Here is a 22,450-nt window from a genome sequence, read left to right as displayed (position 1 = left end):
TGATAGCACATTGCGGGCTCAAAAAAAAAGTGAACATCCAGAAACATTCCGAGAGTGAAACCATTGGCAAGGTGAGGTGGGTTTTGCTTTGAGCAGAAACTGTTCCAGTTTGGAAACAAGACATTTCAACTCTCACACCCACAGAGCAAGATGTTTCAAATGCTGAATCAGTCGGTCTCTTTCTCTCTCTCTCACACACACACATATTCACACACATGGGGAACAGTTTCATAACCAGGAGCCTGCAGAGAGAGAGAAAGAGAGCAGCCATATTCACCAGGTGGGAGTTCTGCATCCACTGTACTCAGGAAAACACAGGCACACATTTCTGTTTATTCGCGTTCCGAAAAATGTGAGGTTGCTGGTTCGCCTTTCTGTGCCTGGGCAATTCCTCTGAGGCCAACACGGCCTAACTAAAGCACCACATGATGGCTCACAGGGCATCATCTCAACAGAGATTCCCTCCTGCGGAAGAGAGAGACAGCAAATGCCTTGTCCACTTGCCACCCCGGCATTAAAGACTACTAAAAGTTACTTGCATTAAAAGCAACTTGTAATTAAAAGCTATTTTGAAAACCTGAACATCTTTTTGGTGGACTAGAATTTTTTTTAAAAAAATCGCTTGCACCATCGGCTTAGCTACTTTCTTTTTTAATTTGTTTTTTTAAATTAAATTTCCAAAAATAAAGAAAAAGAAAAAAACACAGGAGATAAGCTTACATAAAAATGTCATACAGTTCCACGTGCTGAGATTACACTGAATCTCATTGACTCCCCCCCCCCCCATCCCATCCATGGGTCCGCTTAATTCTATTTTAACCGCATATCCATATTTCTCCAATTATTTTGTATTCCTAAATTATCCATGCGTACACTTTCATTACAAGTGTGTTTAGAATCCTGCTAATGTTTTGACCTGTTTACAATGTTTAAACCAACGTTTCTTAAAAGACAGAAGCCTTTTTTATTAGGAATTATAGGTACCGAGATCCCAAAAGATCAGAAGAAACTGTTCATGTATGCTACGGCCGCTGCTCGGCTGTCCATCGCTCAGAGACAGAAGGAGGAGATAACCCCGATGAAAGAGGAATGGCAAATCAAGTTGATGGACTATGCCGAAATGGCAAAGTTAACTGGGAAGCTCAGGGACCAAGAGGACGAGGACTTTAAAGAAGAATGGGAAATGTTCATAATGTATATACAAAAATATTGCAAACAAGGCTGAGCCACTTCCCGTGTTGCGTTCCTCCTCAAAACAATCCCTAACTTGGACTGAGCTGCACTCTTCAGAATTCCTCCTCCTGGAATGAGGCCACTACATGGGTTTTGGAAGCTCCAAGCAATGGTGCCCCACACTCTGAGAGCTGAGCTCCAGCATCCTTCAGGCCCTGGGAGCTGCCTTCTCAGACAGAATGGGGATTCACTGCTTCCCCTGAACTTATTGCCACCAAAGGCTGATCGCCGAAGAATGGATGCTTTTGAAGGAGGAGACTCCTGAGAGTCCCATGGACTGCAAGAAGATCAAACCTCTCCATTCTGAAGGAAATCAGCCCTGAGTGCTCACTGGAAGGACAGATCCTGAAGCTGAGGCTCCAAGACTGTGGCCACCTCATGAGAAGAGAAGACTCCCTGGAAAAGACCCTGATGTTGGGAAAGATGGAGGGCACAAGGAGAAGAGGACGACAGAGGACGAGATGGTTGGGCAGTGTTCTCGAAGCTACCAGCATGAGTTGGACCGAACTGCGGGAGGCAGTGGAAGACAGGAGTGCCTGGCGTGCTCTGGTCCAGGGGGTCACGAAGAGTCGGACACGACTAAATGACTGAACAACAACAACAAAAAGCTCATGTGTGGGTTGCTTGAGTTGCAGCTGAATTGTTCCCAGGTCCCCTGTCAAGATCAACCTTCCCCTGTGCTCTTGATGAAGGGAAGCACAAGACCCTAGATGCTGTTGGGGAGTAAATGCCTCCCCACAATGGGTGAATGATCTTTGCCACAGCTGCTTTGTCTGCTAAGGATGGGCCCTCGGATGGGTATTGATGCAGGACAGCTATGTCTCATTAGCTCAGATCCAAGGTTCGTTCCCTTCTCTCTCTCTCTCAGATCAAAATTTCTCCACAGTTATTCGTAAGAAAAACTGCAAGAGACAGCCTTGTCTGCTTAGATTCATTCTATCTCTCCCTCCTCTCTGTCTCTTCACTGACACATTTTAGCAAATCTCCTCAACAAAGGAATAAGCTCTGGAAATGTACTTGAAGGTGGGAATGTGATCTAAGGAGACAATTGGAGAGGAAATGATATAATGAGAAACCAAGCCCATCACAGTGCCTTAAGAAATAAGAGTTTACTTGCATCGTTTTGCTCAACAAGTGTAAAACAAAGCACTCTCCATTTAACACAACCGGTTGGCTGGCGAAGTTTATGATAATGACTTGGGTGATTTGCATGCTGCTTTCATCGTGACTGATTGATTGATTGATTGAATCTTTATTTGTGTCAGCCATCGGCCATAGTAGTAAAACAACAATAGGATATACAAATAGAAATAAAAAGTCGGTTATATAAAATACATTTTAGGGTTTTTAATCAATAGTCAAACAGTGGATCTTATTCTGATTGCCCCAGCTAAAAACCTTTTGCTGTCACCTGCTCATCTTGATCTGCCAAGAGAAAGGACACTGAGGCAGTGGTCGGGCTACCCGGAATGGACATTTGAAGCAGATAGTTTACTTAGCAGAAGTGCCACAGAAGCACCTCTCTAAACAAGGATGTAGCTGCCATTTAGGCCAAGGCCAGGCTGGCATTAGGGATCTTGACTGCCCATAAAGCACACCTCTCAAAGGCAGTCTGCGGTTCTGCTCTCTGCATCTCAGAAGCAATAAAGAGCAAAGGTCCAGGAGGAAAGAAAAAAAGAAAGCAAAGTCTTACAGAGTCATGGAAATCAGTGCAAAGGCCACTGAGTTTAAGCCTCTGTAATGGGAGGATTACAAAGGCTAAAAGAAAGCAACAGGGAAACAGCCCAACAGAGAAAAACTAACAAGTAGCGGAGATGTAGAGCACTTTCCAGACCAGGAGCAGCTAGGAGGGCAATGCTTTGCATGTAGAATGCTGCTGCCTTGCTGCTTTCTGGAGTGGCGAGGGGGAATCACATTACCCTGATCCTCAAATCACCACACTATGAATTTCTGAGCCCTATTCAAGGCATCAGCATTAGTACCCAAAGCCCCAAACGACAGGAACCTGAGAGAATGCCTTCGCCCTCCACAACTGCCCTGCCCAGCTATCAAGGTTCTGCAAAGAATGCCCTGCTTGTTATTCCAGCTTCAGCTTCTGTGGGGCTGGCGGTGATGTGCGACAGAGCATTCTTGGTGGTGGCCCCCCAGTTATGCAGCTCCCTCCCAAATGACATGCAGTTGTTCCACACGTAGGCCTCGTTTAGGCACTTTCTGTTTAACATGGATCCTTGGACTGTAGCCAACCTTCTTGGCGGACTGTGTTTCCTTTCCAGGTTACTGCGGTTCCTATTCCGCTTTCATTTTTGGCTAGGTTTTTAACTGGTTTTAAAAATGTTTTGTAATGCTGTGCGTGCGATACTGTATTGTCAGCCACTCTGCGCTCCCATTGGGAGGAAATGCGGGACTTAAGTACCGGGGGGGAAATAATAACTAAAGAGATTTATGTTGTGCTTCCTCAGTGCTCAAAGCACTTCACACGCCCTGTCTCAGAATATCACTGTAGGGAAGGCCAGGGCAATTATTCCCCTATTGCAGAAGAGGGTTCACGGCAAACTGACTCAAGGAGCAGTGTTTTGAGTTTCAAGTCTGTGCACATGTGGCCGGGTGTGCAAGGGTCGCAGCAAGAGAGGCAGTGCCGTGTAGTGGTTAGCGTGTCTGACTAGGAACCAGGAGAGCAGGGTTCAAATGCCCACTCAGCCATGAAGCTCACTGGGTGGTCTTGTGGATGCCTCTCAGCCTAGCCTACCTCACAGGGATTAAATGGGGGGTGGAACCATGTACGCCACTTTGAGCTCCTTGGAGAAAAAGGCAGGGTAGAAGTAGGACAGAGATAGATAGATAGATTGATAGATTGATATAGAGATGATAAATTATAGATTGATAGATGATAGATAGATAGATAGATGATAGAGATGATAGATGATAGATAGATAGATGATAGAGAGATAGACAGATGATAAATAGATGATAGAGCTAGCTAGCTAGCTAGATGATAGATAGATAGATAGATAGATGATAGATAGATAGACAGATAGATAGATAGACAGATAGATAGATGGATGGATAAAGGTAAAGGTACCGCTGCCCGTACGGGCCAGTCTTGACAGACTCTAGGGTTGTGCGCCCATCTCACTCAAGACGCCGGGGGCCAGCGCTGTCCGGAGACACTTCCGGGTCACGTGGCCAGCGTGACATCACTGCTCTGGCGAGCCAGAGCCGCACACGGAAACGCCGTTTACCTTCCCGCTAGTAAGCGGTCCCTATTTATCTACTTGCACCCGGGAGTGCTTTCGAACTGCTAGGTTGGCAGGCGCTGGGACCGAGCAACGGGAGCGCACCCCGCCGCGGGGATTCGAACCGCCGACCTTTCGATCGGCAAGCCCTAGGCACTGAGGCTTTAACCCACAGCGCCACCCACGTCCCTTACAGATAGATAGATAGATAGATGATAGAAAGAGAGAGAGAGAGAGAGAGAGAGAGAGAGAGAGAGATTCAAAGGTCTGCTCTTGGACAGACCCAGAACTGTGTTGGCAAACAATGTATGTTAAGAACATTCTGTTGTGGATCTAGACACCAGCGAGAGAAGTGCCCCCTGAAAATTTCTGCTTGAGTGGCTCTCTCCTCCAGCGACCAATTTAATGGCACAGATGAGATTCCGACTTGCTCGCACAGTTATTATTCATTTATTCCATCCATTTATACCCAGTTCTTTAACACCAAAGGGGCTCTCGGAGCAGCTAACATGTACAAGGGTGAAAAAAGAAGAAGGAACCAATTCAAAGCACCCGCTCCCCCAGAGAGATAACTGGAAAACAACCAAAGAGCACTAGGAACGCAGGACAGCCCACTTCAGACATTCCTTTGTCTGCACGCGACAAACATCGCCAGGAGGAGGAAGCAAGGATGAGCTGCTTGGCCTGGCCTCTGCATGATGGGGGGCAACTGTCTGCTGCAGGGGGGAGCCAGCTGTGCTCACATAAGCTCCCCCCTGCACACAGCCCCCCACAGAGGGTGAGAGAGGAGGGAAGGCTTGAGTGTGCTCATCCCTGGTGCTTCTTTTTGCATGGAGAAAGGGGCATCTGGAGAGGGCTTGGGAGGTACAGGAACCAGATAGGAAGCATGGTGGTGCAGGATAGGACCTGGAAAACCAGGGTTCAAATCCCCAGCTGGCCACGGAGCTTGCTGGGTGACCTGGACCAGTCGCTCACTCCCAGCCAAACCCACCTCGCAGTTGTGGGGAGGATGAAATGGGGAGAACTATGTAGCCCCACCTGGAGCTCCTTGGAGGAAAGGCTGGTTATAAATTTGACAAAAACAAATAAAAAGGTGAAACGGTAAAGGACCCCTGGATGGTTAAGTCCAGTCCAAGGCGACTGTGGGGTTGCGGCACTCATATCGCTTTCAGGCCGAAGGAGCTGGTGTTTGTCCACAGACAGCTTTCTGGGTCATGTGGCCAGAAGGACTAAACCGCTTCTGCTGCAACGGGACACCGTGACGGCAGCCAGACCGCATGAAAACACCGTTTACCTTCCTGCTGCAGTGGTACCTATTTGTCTACTTGCACTGGCGTGCTTTTGAACTGCTAGGTTGGCAGGAGCTGGGACAGAGCAACAGGAGCTCATCCCGTCGCGGGGATTCGAACCGCCAACCTTCTGATCGGCAAGCACAAGAGGCTCAGTGGTTTAGACCACAGCGCCATCTGCGTCCCTAAACAAATGAAGAAGCCAACAACTAGATAGGCCTGCTTCCACAATGGGGTTTGCCCTCTCCTCTCCCTTGCGCCCCCTGAAATGGGCTCTGGGGTGGGATCAGGAGAAACCCCCTCCCACAGAACAGCACAGGGAGGTGGGGGCTTTTCTTGTCTAGCCAAAATGCGTGCCCTGATAAAATGATTGCCTTGGTGCACCACTAAATTCCTCCCCAAGATTCTTTGTTCGTCTAGCGCAGTCCTGCGAAAGGCTCCTTGGGACCTAGAAAGGACCGTACCCACTGCTCCCCGATCCTTCTGAACTGGAGATGCGGCCAAGGGCTGGGGGACCATCTGCATACAGAGCAGGTACACTAAAGGCACGGTTGTGTTTCCTAGTCCAGGTTCTCAAAACCAAATGGAAGCAGGGCCAGTGAAGATAAATAGTGCATCTGCTGAGCTTGACAGATCACAGGAGAGGCCAGAGCAAATCCACACATTTCAGTATATGCCAAACCTGAGCTGTTAAATCTAACACTGAGAGCCTTGCAAGACCATCACTCTTCCCCCAGGTAAATCTAATTTCAGGGGTTTCAGAAGCTTCCAAATCGGCGTATTCCAGGTGCGCAGGTTCCTTCTGACCTGCACGGCCAAAAATGCAACCAGCACGACAGGCTTCCTGCGAAACCGAGGTGCCCCCAAAGAGACGGCCTTTGCTTCTGATTTAGCGCTGCGATGGAACTCGGGAAGCTGACATAGGACGAAGCTCCGTTTACAAAGTCTGGGAAGAAACCGGAGAGAGGAGGCCAGGAGCAGCTGATGGGATGCCGTTAGCTCAAGGGCCTTTTGTGGGACAGGATACAAAGAGAGCTGGAGTCCCAGTGCCGGATGCGATCACCAAGTGGGGATTCTCAGATGAATGGGCCCCTTAATTTAATTAGGGCGCTTTAGGGCACTATTTGTTATCTGAGGCTTTCCATGGGGCTCTGGGGCTATTCACACACAGAAGCCCCATTCTGACGCAAGCCTGTAAGTGGTCTTGCACTTGAAATGTCAAACTCTCCCTGGTCTGTTTGATAAAAAGGATTAACACAGCCTTATCCATGTTGTCATCTTCCTCAGCTGGAGAAGAAAAGAAAAGAAAGCAGTGCCCTCTCCTATTCACGGCCAATTGTAATGAATATTTATACGCCGAAATCTCTCTTGCAGGGAACAGTCATTGCCATTTAATAACTCTATTACAAGAGATAATGGTACCTTAAAGTTGCCGGTTCCCGGCCAGCGAACAGGAGGGAGACTGGAAAGTCTCTTAGTCGTGCTTAGCCCATTCACAGACTCGCATCATATGAGGTTCTTGAATTCAGGAAATGTTGGGGATGAATAGCCCAAAGCCCTTTAAAAGCCTGTGAACTCCCCTGCCCTCCTGTTGGTGATGCCAGAGGTGCTTCTGAAACAAGGTGTGTTTCTCCGTGATGCCAACAGAATCTACAATGCAGCCTTGCAACAGGCTTGACTGCAGAGATTTAATACCACCGATTGGGCACAAAATTCCTGCAAAATTTAATAAAACGAAAACACCTCAGTCCGCACGGAGGTTTTTCTTCTGCCTTACACCATGGCAGGCACAAAGGGACAGGCGTTGTGCCTAGCAAACAGTTCGCACCGCGGGCCTCTTTTCAGTGTGCAACTAAATTAAGTGATCTTTGAAGATATGCCCATTGACGCAGGTACACTTATCTGAGAACTGGGTCAGCTGCAGGACTGTATAACCAACAGTGACAACATTGGTGGTGCTTTTGAAGTCTTGCAATTTCACTATCGAAATTTTGACTTTTGAGTCCTCCGATGCTGGCCTTGGCATGCGGCTATTACTCCATCTTACTATGATTTATAATAATAATAATAAATTTTTATTTATACTCCGCCCTTCCCAGTTCAGAAAACCAGGCTCAGGGCGGCTAACAACAAATTTAAAACACTTAATTGATGCTACGGAAAATAGCATAAAATATGGTATAAAACGTGAACAACGATAAAATAAAAAATCAATTTAGGGGGGAAATCCATCCAAGAAACATTAGATGATCACCAGGGCTAGCTTTATATTTGTGGTGCTTTATGAGCAAAACAAACCAGCTCCTTGTTCTGGGCTCTCTGGTCTGAAAGCACAGCCCCCAATCAGGACTGCTATAGTGGTATTGCATGTCTCAAAATATATGAAGAGCTGGTGGATGCAAGGAAGACCATTTCTTGCTTCTTGGTTGCCAGGTGGCAAACCTGGCTTGGGTTTTCCTTTGTAGCGCAGCTCACCAGCCAGAAAAGGAAAAATGAATCGCTGGTGGCAGATCGTTGACCTCGTCCACCTGTCAAAGTGGTCTGCCACGGGTCAGATCCAGTTCCCTATCCCTGTTCTTAAGGCTTTGAGAATGGGGTGGAGAAGAGATGGCCGCTAGCCGAGTGGAATCCTAGTGAACTTTGGCTCTCTGAAACCGGCTAGAATCCTTCCCCACCACAAATCCCCTTAGCCTGCAAAAGGGGCCCTGAAATTGAGGAAGGGACATTTCAACCAAGCACGAGTTTCTGTGTATTTTCAGTAACAGAAAATAAATGACCAGAGTGGACGTAATATTACTGAAAACTATCATACATGTTTCATTTAAAGGGGAAGTTCCGTTAAGAAGGCAGAAAATTCAGTAGAACCATGCAGGTTGTATGGTAAAGATCATGCAAAAATCAACATGCCGTTCCTGACGTCTTTCCTAATGGCACTACCTTATACAGAGTCTGACCACTGGTCCATCTAGCCCAATACCCTCTACTCTGACTGGCAGCAACTCTCCAGGAACGGAAGGTCTTCGCCAAGATTAATTTTAAACAGAAGATTGTGAGGACTGAACCTTGTGTGTACAACCCTTGTGTTTCACCCGCTGCTTCCTCAAACGATCAAGGCTTGATTATCAGACTGCCAAAGGGTATTTCTAATAACCCTCCCCCCCTCCAATATTGTGAGTTGAGCATCCACAAATCTCAGGGTCATGCAAAAAGCTCACTTGCACTGGGATAGGTCGTGCAATTGCAAACAGTTGCAGCGCCAAGCAAGGAAGGCGCAAGCCAACCGCGGCGACCCAAGACCCAACGTGGAGCGACATGTTTGCTGCTCTTCTAAGAGGAAAGGACCCCTTCCCCCGGGAGAGACGACCCACCTGGCTCTGCGGCTGCAGCTTCCCCTCCTCTGGCGCAGGGGGCTTCGCGAGCAGGGACTGAGCGACGCTGCAAGGCTCCAGCTGCTCCGGGTTCTCCTTCACCTTGACGTCCTCCAGGCTCAAGGTGGGGTTGGCCGCCAGCTCTTTCTCGTCCTTGTCCAGCAGGTAGCGAAGGAGCTGGTTGTCCTTCGATTCCTTCTTCTTTGCGGCGTCGGCCTCCAGCCGGGCATCCGGAGCCCCCGGGGCCTGGTTCTGCAGGGCGGGGGCCGCTGTGCCAGGCCCTGCGCTGTCCTTCTTCTCCTGCTCCATGGCGGCCAGGCTGCCCATGTCCGAAGGGCTGCCCTCCTGGAGGAGCCGGTGCAGAATCTTGTGCCGCTCCGTCAGGGAGCTGTGGGAGGACGGGCAGGCGCTGCCCACCGGGTTCCCGGAGGCAGGGGTCCCGGAGGAGCCCGTGCAGGACAAGGGCTCCTTGCAGCTGGTGTCCACGTCAGCGTGCCGCAGCTGCTCCTGGGCCGTGGTGGCCAGGAGCTGGACCAGCTTGTGGCTGGTAGCCTGCAGGCCCTTGTGGTCGCCCTCGGAGAGCTCCACAGGCTTGGCGCTGCCCGGGCCGCCATTAGACTGGATCATGTCGCACAGGATGGAGGCAATCTCCTTGCTGTCCTTGGGCTCCGTTTTCACGGGAGGCAGGCTCATCCGGCTGGGCGAGTTCTGGTTGCTGGGCTGCCGCAGGACAGGGGAGGGCGTGGAGTAGCCCACCGGGGGGCTGGGCCCTTCGGCCAGTCCCTGCATGGAGTTCAGCGGGGTGCTTGGGTACGGCCTGTTGCCAAGGGAGCCACTGGAGCCACAGCCGCTCACCATGCCCACCGGGGAGTGCGTGGTGGGCATGGGGGGAGAGAAAGGGTTGCTTGGCACTCTGGGCCGGTGGACCAGCCCGGGGCTCACCCGATGCCTGGGGGACATGAACTGCGGTGGGGTGACCCCGGGGCTGCCCATCGGGGAGCTGTTGTGGCTCATGGCATGGCTACTGTTCTGGGGACCGGCCTGGCCCTGGCTTAAGGCAACGTTCGTTCCCATCTGGCTCCCAGGCGAACATCCGAAAGTGGCTTGGCTGGGGGCGGCGTTGTTGCTGCCGCTGCCACCGCTATGCAGGCTGGATCCCGGCGGGTGGCCTGCTGCGCTGGCAGTGAGCATGCTACCGTTGGCAGGAGGGAGAGGGGAGGGCAGAGCCATGCCTTGTCCGGGGGAGATGTTGGGGTTCAGCGAGGGGCTGACGCGGGGAAGAGGCATCCCGGAGTTAGTGTTTTCTTGAGGGGACAGCGTGCCGTGTTCTCTGAGTCAGGAAAAAGAAGAGAGGGGGGGGGTGATTGGTGGAGGAAAGAGAGCAGCAACTTGGATGTTTCATATGCCCTAAGGCTTGGTACCTGCATCACTTGGTAGTCCACATCACTGGAGGGAAGAGGGGTATACATAATAAATGATGACGATGATTTGTGAGAAACATTAAAGGTAAAGGGACCCCTGACCATTACGTCCAGTTGCGGACAACTTTGGGGTTGCGGTGCTCATCTCGTTTTACTGGTCGAGGGAGCCAGCGTACAGCTTCCGGGTCATGTGGCCAGCATGACTAAGCCGCTTCTGGTGAATGAGAGCAGTGCACGGAAATGCCGTTTACCTTCCCGTTGGAGTGATACCTATTTATCTTCTTGCACTTTGACATGCTTTCGAACTGCTAGGTTGGCAGGAGCAGGGACCGAGCAACGGGAGCTCACCCCGTAGCGGGGTTCGAACTGCCGACCTTCCGATCAGCAAGCACAAGAGGCTCAGTGGTTTAGACCACAGTGCCACCTGCGTCCCATGAGAAACATTATATAGGAGCTAGTTACCCACATGGAAATTAGAAGGAAGATCAGTGAACACATTGCTTGATCACCTTCACAGAACCGCACCACATGTGACCAAATCCCCATCTAACATGCTTTCTGTAACAGAAGAAGCCTAGAAGCCCAAAGAAGGGAAAGCTCCTAACTGGTTCTTCCTCCTCTTGAGCATTGGAAAAAGGTATGATAACCCCCTTGTGATTTTTCAGGGAACTTTGAAACCCAGGTTCTGCCTCAGGGGTTTCTTTCAAGCTCCACCTTCCTAGGGGTCAAAGGGCCAGGCACACTTCTCTTCTAACTCAGAAGGTGAACGTGAATGAGAGGCGAACGAGAGGAAAGAAAGCAGGTGGAGAAAACAGTCTTTTAAAGTTGAGGGGTGGGGGTGGCAGAAGGGGAATGAAAAGGCCAAAGTCATCCACACACACACACCCTTCTGGTTCTTTGAAGGTAAAGTGGGTGTGTTTGTGTGGCAGGGGGGCTGCTTGCTCACAGCTGTGTCCTCTGAATGGCCAAGGCTCAAACATGAGCCAGAGCTGTTCACATACACTCTCTCTCACACCATACAGTGGTGCCTCGCAAGACGAAATTAATTCGTTCTGCGAGTTTTTTCGTCTTGTGAATTTTTCGTCTTGCGAAGCACGGTTTCCCATAGGAAATGCATTGACGGTTTCCCATAGGAATGCATTGACGGTTTCAAGAAAAAGGCGCAAGACGTTTTCATCTTGCGAAGCAAGCCCATAGGGAAATTCGTCTTGCGAAGCAACTCAAAAAACAAAAAACTCTTTCGTCTTGCGAGTTTTTCGTCTTGCGAGTTTTTCGTCTTGCGAGGTACCACTGTACTTCACAAAATGCGGTAAAATGTGCCATTTCCTGGTAATGGACAATCTTCACATTATCACTGGAAAACTATCCTGTATGAAGGGGACACAACAGAGGGCAAATCTACACTTCTGTTGGGTCTACGACCTCTTCTGCCTTGCCACTTTCCCCAGGAAAAGCCCGTTTTCTGAGGACTGACGTTTCTTCTGAGTTTTCCTCAACGAGAAGTCCCAGACCAAATGGAAGAGATGCAAGTCAACTGCTATCACCATTATTTGATACATAAGAGTGCCGCCTCTGTACCTGGTGTCTTGTGGGGTCGCACAGGCAGAAAAGAGCTAGGAAGGGAGGATGAGTAATGAAACTGGTTCTTGAGACTCACCTCTCAATTATGTGGATGCCCATGATGAAAGGCTGCATCTCCGGGCCTTGAGGGCAGCAAAGTCTGCACTTGGTATGAGCGCTCAGGACAGTCCCATCGCTCAGTGTGAACCGGTAAGATGGGCTGAAGGCTGTGCCCCGTGTCATCACTGGGGAGGAGGGAAACGTGGAGCGAAGGGGGGAAAAAGAGAGAGAACGTGGGTTAATGGGCTGGGATGCCTTACATTTCATCATTTGTCAGGTGCTGGTGGTGTGGTTGCTCGAGAGCAAACAGGCAAGACTCCAACCTGTCTTTTCCAGGCTTTATTATCAGTGCAAACTATTCACAGTGAAGAGCGTTGCAAGTTCATGTCCGGCTCAGTCGTTAGCAGAATCTGGGAGTGGGCGGTCCTTGTACCTCCCCCAGCATAACAGTCACGTGACCCCCAGCCTTCTCCTCTCCCCCTTGCGCCGAAACCTACTGCGCAGACTGGGCGCTGGCAAAGGGGTACTTCCCTCCCCTCCGGCTTGCTCAGCCTCGGCGTTGAGGCTCTCCCTAGCATCCCCTGCTCCCACCACCTCCTCTCCACTGGAGGTGGGGCTTTGCTCCTCGCCAGAGGAGGAGCTGCTTCGCAAGATCTTCAGAGGTTCCCTATAACACGACTGCCCTTCCATCTCTCGTTTCTGAGCTGATGGCAGTTCCCTGACAATCATCATCATCATCATTTTTAATTTGTATACCGTCTTTCTACCTTACAATACTCAAGGCGGTTTACAAGCTGAAGAAACAAAAAATGTACATCTTAAAACATTCTAATGCAATACAGAAATGTGATAATAAAACATAACTTTAAAATAAGCAACCTACATCAAAAAGTAACATTCAACAATCATTAGAATATTATTAAGTAATAATAACATATAAAAGTGAAACAGAAACCCACTCAGCAGTTACAATAAATTATTTCGAAACTATAATCAATAAAACAACGGCAAGCCACAGTACATAAAATAATACAATACAAATTGAGAAGCATTCTGCTGCCTTCTATTTACCATAACCAAGAATGATTCTGGAAGGGTTTTTGCTGTATAATGGTGTTTTGTTTTTTGTTTTGGTCCTCACATCAACGTGGAGGCTGGTGAACATGGCTCCCATTTGACAGATGTGAGAACTGAGGCAGGGGCTTGGTTGCCCAAGTCAGTTTGTGGCTGAGCACTTGAAGGCTGCTGGCTCCCAAATATTATTCCCGCCCCTCGCCCCAGTGCCCAGGGAAATACAGGGAGATGTTGGGGGGGGGGGGGAGAAAAAGACCCCCAGGACCTGGGTACCAGGAGCAAGCATCAAACAACCACCCTACCCACAAAATATCCATGGAACTCACTGGTGCCAAATGCTCCCAGGGCTACAAACAAGGAGAACCAATTCATGGAAATACATTATTATCTCAGCCTCCACACTACGGGGGTGATGTACTGACCCACCTTGCAGAGCTCTTATAAGGTCACACAGGGTAATGCGTGTGAGGTGCTTTGAGCACTCAGGAAAAGTGGCGAATAAATTTATTCATTAAAATACTTGTGCATATCAAAGCGGTTTACAGCAATAAAAAGATAGGAAATTTCACTATCTGTTCCATTTTTACCCCACCTTTCTTTCTCAAAGGAGTTCAAGGGAGCATAGATCAGCTATCCCCTGCCCTGTGCCCACTTATGTCCTCTTAATAATAATAATAATAATAATAATAATAATAAATTTTTATTTATACCCCACCCTTCCCTGTTCAGAAAACCAGGCTCAGGGCGGCTAACAACAGATTTAAAACCCTTAATTGATGCAACAAAAAACAGCATAAAATACAGTATAAAACGTGAATAACAATAAATTCAGAATTCAAAAATCAGTTTAGGGGGAAAGTCCATCCAATAAACATTAGATGATTACCAGGGCTAGCTGGCTAAATTAGTCCTATTTGGGCCAGCGAGGAGACCAGGGGAGAATTAGCTGTGAGATCCCAGTTAACAACCCTGTCAGGCTGAGAGCGACACACAGAGAGAAAACAGAGCAGAAGAGAACAGAAGAGAGGAGAGAAAGAGAGAGAGAATATGAACATGACTGATCGTGGGATACCCAAGGGAGCTTCAAGGCCACTGGGTACCCAATCTCCCTCGTCTCAGTCCAACCACAATGCCCACACTAGCCTTCTGGATAAAAGGTGCCCTCCCCTCTTAAAAAAAGAAAAGAAAAAAGACTTTTGACTATCCTCTTTCGGGACCAAGAAGGCAGCCGGCCTTGAATAACTTGGCTCACTCGCTTTCGCTCTTCCTTCCTGAAAGGGCCGCAAGAAGGCCTCGGACTTGGCACGCCACCCCTAAACTGCAGGCCAACAGCCTCCTAGGCAAGGTTGCCATGGGAGTGTGGAGAGACAACTGGCAGCAGGTTGATGGAATCCTATTGAGTGTGCAGGCAAGGACCCCCCTTGCCAGCCAGAGAAGCCACGGGCATTAGTCAGCCATTTCAGCTACTTCCTTTGGGAGCGTTATTTGCCTTCTTTGTCTGGTGTGTGTGTCCCCCCCCCCCACTTTCAGTCTTATTTTTCAGTCCGGAAAGCACTTATCCAGCAACAATGGCAGTGCGTGCAAAGAGAGGAGCCTTTTTACCTTCCTGAAATAGCTGCTTGGCGTAAGATGGCTCCCTGCCCTGAGGCTGGAAGAAAGCGTAGATGCATTTCCTCACTAAATCCTCCCAGCCGGTCCGGCCTGCCGCTCTCAGCGAACTGGTGTCGATGGAGATGATTTTACCTGAGCGGAAGGGAGAGAAGCACGTTAGGACTGAACGTCTAAAGAAAGAGCAATGGAGGGATATGGATTCAGAAGCACAGCTGACTCTTATCTATGGATCTGTAGGTGGTTCCGTTTTTATTTTTATTGAAATAAAAGTCCTCTGGATAGTTCTGGTAGTAGTTTTTTTTTAAAAAAAGAGCACGAGCTGCCTTGACTGCTTTGTTTTGGAGGTTGAAAGGCAGGGTATAAAAACTCCTCAAGAAATAAATAAATACCAATAATGCAGGAAGCTTTTAATGTTTGAAGCACTAATGTATTTTAATATTTTGTTGGAAGCCGCCCAGAGTGGCTGGGGAAGCCCAGCCAGATGGGCGGGATATATATAAATAAATATAAATAATATAAATATAAATATAAATAATAATAATAATTTTATATTTATTTATATATATTTAGATAGTAAAATTCATGTAAAATAATAATATAAAATAATATATATAAAATATATAAAATAATAATAATAATTATTATTGTATTGAATGTATATCCTGCCTTCATTCTTCCAGTTCCATCACTTGAGCTTCCCCGCTGCCCCAGCAAACAATTCCTGCCCATTCTCTTGCTCAGGGCTCTTTTTCTAGAAATAAATATGTAGACTATTCTACACAGAGCGCTGGCCACTGTCCCTTCTCCTCCCTTCCCTTGCTCACTTCCACTGATCCCTCCCCTCCCGCCATGTTTCCTTATGAAATGGTTCAGGGGAACGACTGGGATGTGCCCAGTGAGTTCTTCCCAGTTTTGAAGGTAACAGAGGCCCCTCTTGCTGACACAGAACTCCAAACATACATAGGAACTGCAGACTGTGGCCAAGGTAGTGCACTTAGGCTACCAGCTGCTCCCAAGCAGGCACCCCCAAACTCAGCCCTCCAGCTGCTTTGAGACTACAACTCCCATCATCACTCACTAACAGGATCAGTGGTCAGGGATGATGGGAGTTGTAGTCCCCAAAAAAGCTGGAGGGCCGAGTTTGGGGGTGCCTGCTCTCAAGTCAACCCTCTCCATGCCACGATTGGTAGCTGCACTGGGGTGCAATGTCCTCTGGGGCTAAGGGGTTGGCTACCCTTCTGAATGGTACCTGTAGTATCCTGCTTGGTCATGAAGGATTCTGATGTAGCAGGAGGTGTGGATCGAGGTAATCTTCGTGCGATGCATATCAGACAGGACTGCAAGTCTGCCGTGAAGAGGAGGAGGAGAAACAGAAGAAAAGCAAGGTTGGAGGTGGGAAGGGTTATACAGAGCAAGTGCTTCCCTGTAAAAAAACCCTCTTGCTTTTTACTCGCCTCTTCCAGACCGCAAGCATCAGCAGCAGACCTCACCCAGCATACATGCCTTCAAAACCACTATTCCCAAAGAGTAAAGTAGATCCCCCTACAAAGAAGACTTTGGCGACTTTTGCCAAAGGAATTACATTCCCTGCAACCAACCTGAAAATGGAACACGGAAACAGTGGCTGCTGTCTGGGATTTGGTGTCAGAGGCGTGAGCTGTTCCTAGGAGACATCCCAGAGAATGAACAGGAGGAGGAGGAGTTTGGATTTGATATCCCGCCTTTCACTCCCCTTCAGGAGTCTCAAAGCGGCTAACATTCTCCTTTCCCTTCCTCCCCCACAACAAACATTCTGTGAGGTGAGTGGGGCTGAGAGACTTCAGAGAAGTGTGACTGGCCCAAGGTCACCCAGCAGCTGCATGTGGAGGAGCGGGGAAGCAAACCCGGTTCCCCAGATTACGAGTCCACCGCTCTTAACCACTACACCACACTGGCTGAACTGGGGCAAATGACTCATTAGAGTGGTGGGCCTTAAGCAAGGACTCCAAGGAGGAAAGGGAGATGGAGGCAGAGAGATGAGACTTCTTGCACAGAAGAAAAGTCCTGGGGGATGCCAACCCATCTTTGTTAATTTGGGGGAAAGCTCTAGCAGGTTCCCCTCCACCCCCACCCTAGCTTAGAGAAGATCACTGGAGCCAAGCCTAAGCCAATGCTTTTCTGCATTCGCAATGAAAAGCCGTATTGTTGAGTTAAACCTTACACAGCAGCTGAACTATAGAAAGTTTGCTTGGGGAGAGCGATTGGCACTGGCACAGTGGGTGTGTGTTCCTCATTGTTTGGGAGAATTAATTCTGAGGCCATTTGGATCTGGCAGCACTGTAAAATAAAAGGCAGCGGTTGAAAGCCAACAACTATCATCTCCTGGGCAAAGTATCTGCTCATAAACCCCTGTGTGATTTATTCCTTCCAGTCATGATCTCCTGTGTAAGCTGCAATGGATTAATTCAGCTAATGCAATGGAACAAAATGGCCACCGTGGAGCCCAAAGTGTTCTGATGGAAAGTCTATTTTGCACCAGGGGGTTGAGCCAGAGTGCAGATGTGTATTGAGATTCCAGTCTTGAACTCAGGTCTGCTAAGCACGCACACGCACACACACACACACACCACCCACTGTGGCGCTTGAGCAAGCTACACATGCTCATCAATGGCTCTTGGCATCAAGGGAACCAACTGATGCAAATCAAGGGGGACACTGCAGTGGAAGGGCTGGTTAGCAAACACCTGAGATCCACTGGCTTAGGACCTCCCGTCTTTTTTAAACCGTCTCAAGGGAGCCAACTCATTTGCTTCTCTGCAGCCAAGACCAGAAAGCTCTTGTGCTTGTTTCTCCAATGTTAAAGGGGCCTGCCAATGTTAGAAGAAGAAGAAGAAGAATTTGGATTTGATATCCCGCTTTTTCACAACCTGAAGGAGTCTCAAAGTGGCTAAAAATCTCCTTTCCCTTCCTCCCCCACAATAAACACTGTGAAGTGAGTGGGGCTGAGAGACTTCAGAGAAGTGTGACTGGCCCAAGGTCACCCAGCAGCTGCATGTGGAGGAGCGGGGAAGCGAACCCGGTTCACCAGATTACAAGTCCACTGCTCTTAACCACTACACCACACTGGCTCTGTACAAAGGGTAATGTGAAAGACAACAGCAGTTTCTTAGGATTGCCACTGGGAAGAGGTCAGGACTGCGCCAGACCTTTTGGAACTCCTGCTTGCCCTGCAAGCAACGCACCTGCTACACTTGCCTCTCACTCAAGCCTGCAGCGCAGATGTACCCCTGGCCAGCTGCACAGGTAGAACACCTCCCACCTCCCCAAGGGTGGGCTTGTGGGCTGTGAACGTCGAGCTGCAGGCATCCTGAGCCCTCCCCTCCAAAGTGAGCAGGGAATGCGGCATGCAGAGTATCAAGCCCTCAGAGAGCCGCAGTCCCCTTGCAAGGAAGGTCCTGCAGGAGGACGGCTGAGGACGATTTGTCCCTCCCTCCTCCTCCTCTCCCCTCCCCAGAAATGCAACACTGCACAGGCAAGCACTATTTCCCTCTCCAAACAAGCCACCGTCTGCTCCTACCTTCGCCTTCCTCCTTGATCAGTTTCGGCTGGGATACGGTGAAGCACTGCATGACCTCGTAACGCTGCCGGGCCTCCTGGTTCTCTGCCGCCGGCTCGTCCGGGGGCCGGATCAGCATCCTGCAGTTGAAGGTGTGGCTGTTGCGCCGGGTGGACTCTTGAGGCCAAGGGACGCCGTTCACTGCAGAAGAAGGGGAGGAAGATCAAGGAGCCCTATTGAAAGGCTTTGAAGAAGCCGATGTGCAAAAAGACCAGGAAACCTGGCAGAGATGTGAAATCCCTCTTTAAAAAAAAAATCCTTATGATTGCAAGCAACCCCCCATTTATACATTCCAAGGCACCACATGTTTAAGTATATTTGAAACACCATTGGAAAAGCCTGCAAACACCCTGTTCTGCCCCTGCAGATGTTTCTGGGTCACTTCCGGGTTTGGCGCAATTCATGTGTGCACAGTTGCACATGTACTGAACATGCGCAAATGGGGAGGATTGCCTGCATATGAACATGGAAAGCTAACACATTGAGTCAAAGCCTTGGCTTCTGCCTGCTGTGACTCTCAGTGGCTCCCCAAGGTGCGAGGCAGAGGTCTTTCCCCCGCTCTGCTACTGAAGATCCAGGGACTGTAGCTATGGCACCTGGCACGCAAAGCATGCACTCCACCACGGAGCCATCCGTGTCCTTCGGTGGTTCTGATTCACTGACCGTATTGCTGAAACCACTCACGGAGCTCATGATACATTTCGTGGTCTTCAAATCCATAAACAGAACGGAGCGACTACATTAGCGGAAAGGAGCCAGATTTATTTATTTTTATTGAGCCAGCACTACCTCATCGTCTGAGATGAAAACCCTGCTCTGCATTCACCGCCATCACTAGGATTACTGAGATAATGTATCAGAAGGGCTTTCAACACACACAAAAACACCACATTATTAGCGTCACTTGAACTCGAGAGCAGGTGACAAGTATCTCCTGGGACTTTGCAGGTCCTTGAATCTTGTCTCCACCAATCTGGTGTCCCCAGCTGATCTGGAGCTCTCATCAGCCCCAGGGAACATGGTTGTGTGACGCTGGCGATGATGGAGGACACCGGATTGCTTTTCTCGGTTATGCTGTAGGTTTGCCACAGCCCTCTTGCTCAGCCTGCAGGCCACTGTTCCTACCAGGCCCTGCCCGGCAGCTGGTGGCCACATGAGGGTCATCCACACCACCTAGTCCACTTCCTTTGGTTACTATTGCTGCTGCGCCTTTGTGCTGTCCAAAGTGGCACATGGACACAGATGGGCACACACGCATCCCACCATTAACAGTGAAGGCTCCTGAAGCAGCAGATACATGGGAGTGATTTAACTGCACAAGACTAAGAGTCTGCTTGTGACCTTTTCGGTTGCATCATCCAACTGCGTGATTCATGAACACAAATGCCTAGTATACCAATAACCAAGACCCCACTGCTAATCTGATGCTTCAGTTGTGGACCACTGGAATCAGGAAGCTTCACTGGGGCTCCCTTGCTCCCTCCTACTTCTGCTGGGGGACCAGAGCGACACCATACCAGCGAAGGGATGCTGCACATTGCAGAGAGAGATGCAGCCCAGTGTGGGTTTTGCTTGCATGAACGTCCAGGGCTGCCTTATTACACAGAGCCAAACTTTTGCCCGGGATCCTGTTACTTTGGGGTGTCAACGGATTGAATCAGAGGCTACCTTTGTCTCTGCTCAACTGCACCAAATCCTTTTCAAAGTGGGGGTGCCAGGGACAGAATCTGGGGCCACCTGCAAGCTAAGGATGTGCGACAGCCCCTTCCACAATTTCCTTCCACCCTTACATAGTTGCATGGCGAAGTAGTTCCCTTGGCAACCATATTCACAAGTTGAATACTGCCTCACTGGAGTCAGCATGCTTCTGAATACGAGTTGCTGGGAACTGTAGGAAGCAAGGAGAGTCGCTCTTTTGCTCAGGTCTTGCTTGCGGGCTTCTTCCCTTTGGGGAATCTGGTTGGCCGCTGTGAGAAGCAGAGGCTGAGCTAGATGGGCCACCGCTTCTTATGTTCCTTAGGGGGGAAATCCATGTTCAGTACTGAGGCCCAGTGCCGAGGGCCTTCTGGCGGTTCCCTCCCTGCGAGAAGCCAAGTTACAGGTAACCAGGCAGAGGGCCTTCTTGGTAGTGGTGCCCTCCCTGTGGAATGCCCTCCCACCAGATGTCAAAGAGAAGAACAACTACCAGACTTTTAGAAGACATCTGAAGGCAGCCCTGTTTAGGGAAGCTTTTAATGTTTAATAGACTACAGTGGTGAAGAGAAGACTCCCTGGAAAAGACCCTGATGCTGGGAAAGATGGAGGGCACAAGGAGAAGGGGACGACAGAGGAGAAGATGGTTAGACAGTGTTCTCGAAGCTACAAACATGAGTCTGACCAAACTGCGGGAGGCAGTGGAAGACAGGAATGCCTGGCGTGCTCTGGTCCATGGGGTCACGAAGAGTCGGACACGACTGAACGACTAAACAACAACAACAGACTACAGTAGTACCTCAGGTTACATACGCTTCAGGGTACATACCCTTCGGGTTACAGACTCCGCTAACCCAGAAAGTGTTTCAGGTTAAGAACTTTGCTTTAGGATGAGAACAGAAATCGTGCTCCGGCGGCGCAGCAGCAGCAGTGGGAGGCTCCATTAGCTAAAGTGGTGCTTCAGGTTAAGAACAGTTTCAGGTTAAGAACAGACCTCCGGAACAAATTAAGTACTTAACCCGAGGTACCACTGTACTGTATTTTAATATTCTGTTGAAAGCTGCCCAGAGTGGCTGGGTATAAATAATAAATTATTATTATATTATTATTAGGAACATTCTCTCTGTGTGATTTAATGCTACGGTGACACTTCACAAAACATTAAACCGCATCTACACAAAGTGTCCAGCGAGGTAAGGATCAGTTTGAGGCCTGATTAAGTGAGATATTGATTCAAGCCTGCCTTATATTGAATTAGCTCAAGTCGATTTCGTATTGAATGGAGCTAATTTGATACAAACGATGCTGAAATCAATGTTCTACGGTGTCGTCTGCAGCGGGGCTGGCACTGGCTTAAAGGGAGCTGCGTTTGAGAAGAGCAGCATTTATTAAAGGGCACAACTGTGTGGCCACTTGGATCCCGTCCAGCTGCATGGGCTTGCAAGGCGTGTGAGGCCATTCAGCCCTTTCTTCACTGTTGCTAGACTCAAAGGGGCACGGACCCTGCAGGGCGGGAGCACCCATGAATGCTCAGCAGAAATCCCTCCCTGGCTCTGCACTGCAGAAGAGCCACAGGCCACAGCAGCTGCCAGATTTGGTAAGTCCGAGCTTGGCATGGATTATTAGCCTGCAGTTCACTGAACTGGAAAGGGACGCATCGTAACACCACCGGCACCACCTATAGCTAGCCTTGAAGGTTTGTGTGTGTTTATCCTCCTAAGAACCCTGTGAGGGAGGTTAAGCCTGAAAGATTGTGACGAAACTGAAGGTTGCCCGGGTGACTTCATGGTATTTGAATCTAGATCTTTCAGGACCAAATAAAGCACTCTGTTATGCCATATAAATTTCCACATACAGTGGTACCTTGGTTCTCAAACTTAATCCATTCCGGAAGTCTGTTCGAAAACCAAAGCGTTCCAAAACCAAGGCACGCTTTCCCATAGAAAGTAATGCAAAATGGATTAATCTGTTCCAGACTTTTAAAAACAACCCCTAAAACAGCAATTTAACATGAATTTTACTATCTAACGAGACCTTTGATCCATAAAATGAAAGCAATAATCAATGTACTGTACTATAAAATAAATAAGACAGTATTGTAGATGATAAAAATTAAAGTTATTATTTTTTCTTATCTGCACTAATGATAGTCATTGTTTGGATGGGGGGCTTTTATCCATTTCTGCAGTCACACAATCAATCAATCAATCAGTAGCTGAACTGGGTTCCACACAGTCACAAAAACAAATAAACTGAAAAAGCCTCAAAAACAAAAACGCAAAATAAATAGCAAAAACAAAAGCGCCAAATACGT

General features: G+C 48.9%; 1 protein-coding gene across 6 annotated transcripts in view; it reads right to left on the bottom strand.

The window, feature by feature from the left end:
• The window catches only part of NCOA1 (nuclear receptor coactivator 1), a 313,251-nt gene that overhangs the window by 38,794 nt on the left and 252,007 nt on the right, over positions 1–22,450 (bottom strand). For all 6 annotated transcript variants that reach the window (XR_014509245.1, XM_083432484.1, XM_083432488.1 and 3 more), the window contains 5 exons: positions 18,406–18,585; positions 16,099–16,194; positions 14,841–14,981; positions 12,202–12,349; positions 9,124–10,453 (listed from right to left, as the gene is read on the bottom strand). Coding sequence is in view for 5 of the 6 variants with exons in the window: in XM_083432484.1 (XP_083288610.1) it covers positions 9,124–10,453; positions 12,202–12,349; positions 14,841–14,981; positions 16,099–16,194; positions 18,406–18,585 (1,895 nt within the window). In the remaining variant the exon portion in view is untranslated. The remainder of the gene's footprint in view (positions 1–9,123; positions 10,454–12,201; positions 12,350–14,840; positions 14,982–16,098; positions 16,195–18,405; positions 18,586–22,450) is intronic.

The sequence above is a fragment of the Podarcis tiliguerta genome (genome assembly GCF_965153285.1).
Source record: "Podarcis tiliguerta genome assembly, chromosome: 3".
Lineage (NCBI taxonomy): Eukaryota > Metazoa > Chordata > Lepidosauria > Squamata > Lacertidae > Podarcis > Podarcis tiliguerta.
This window is presented reverse-complemented; position numbering and strand designations above follow the sequence as displayed.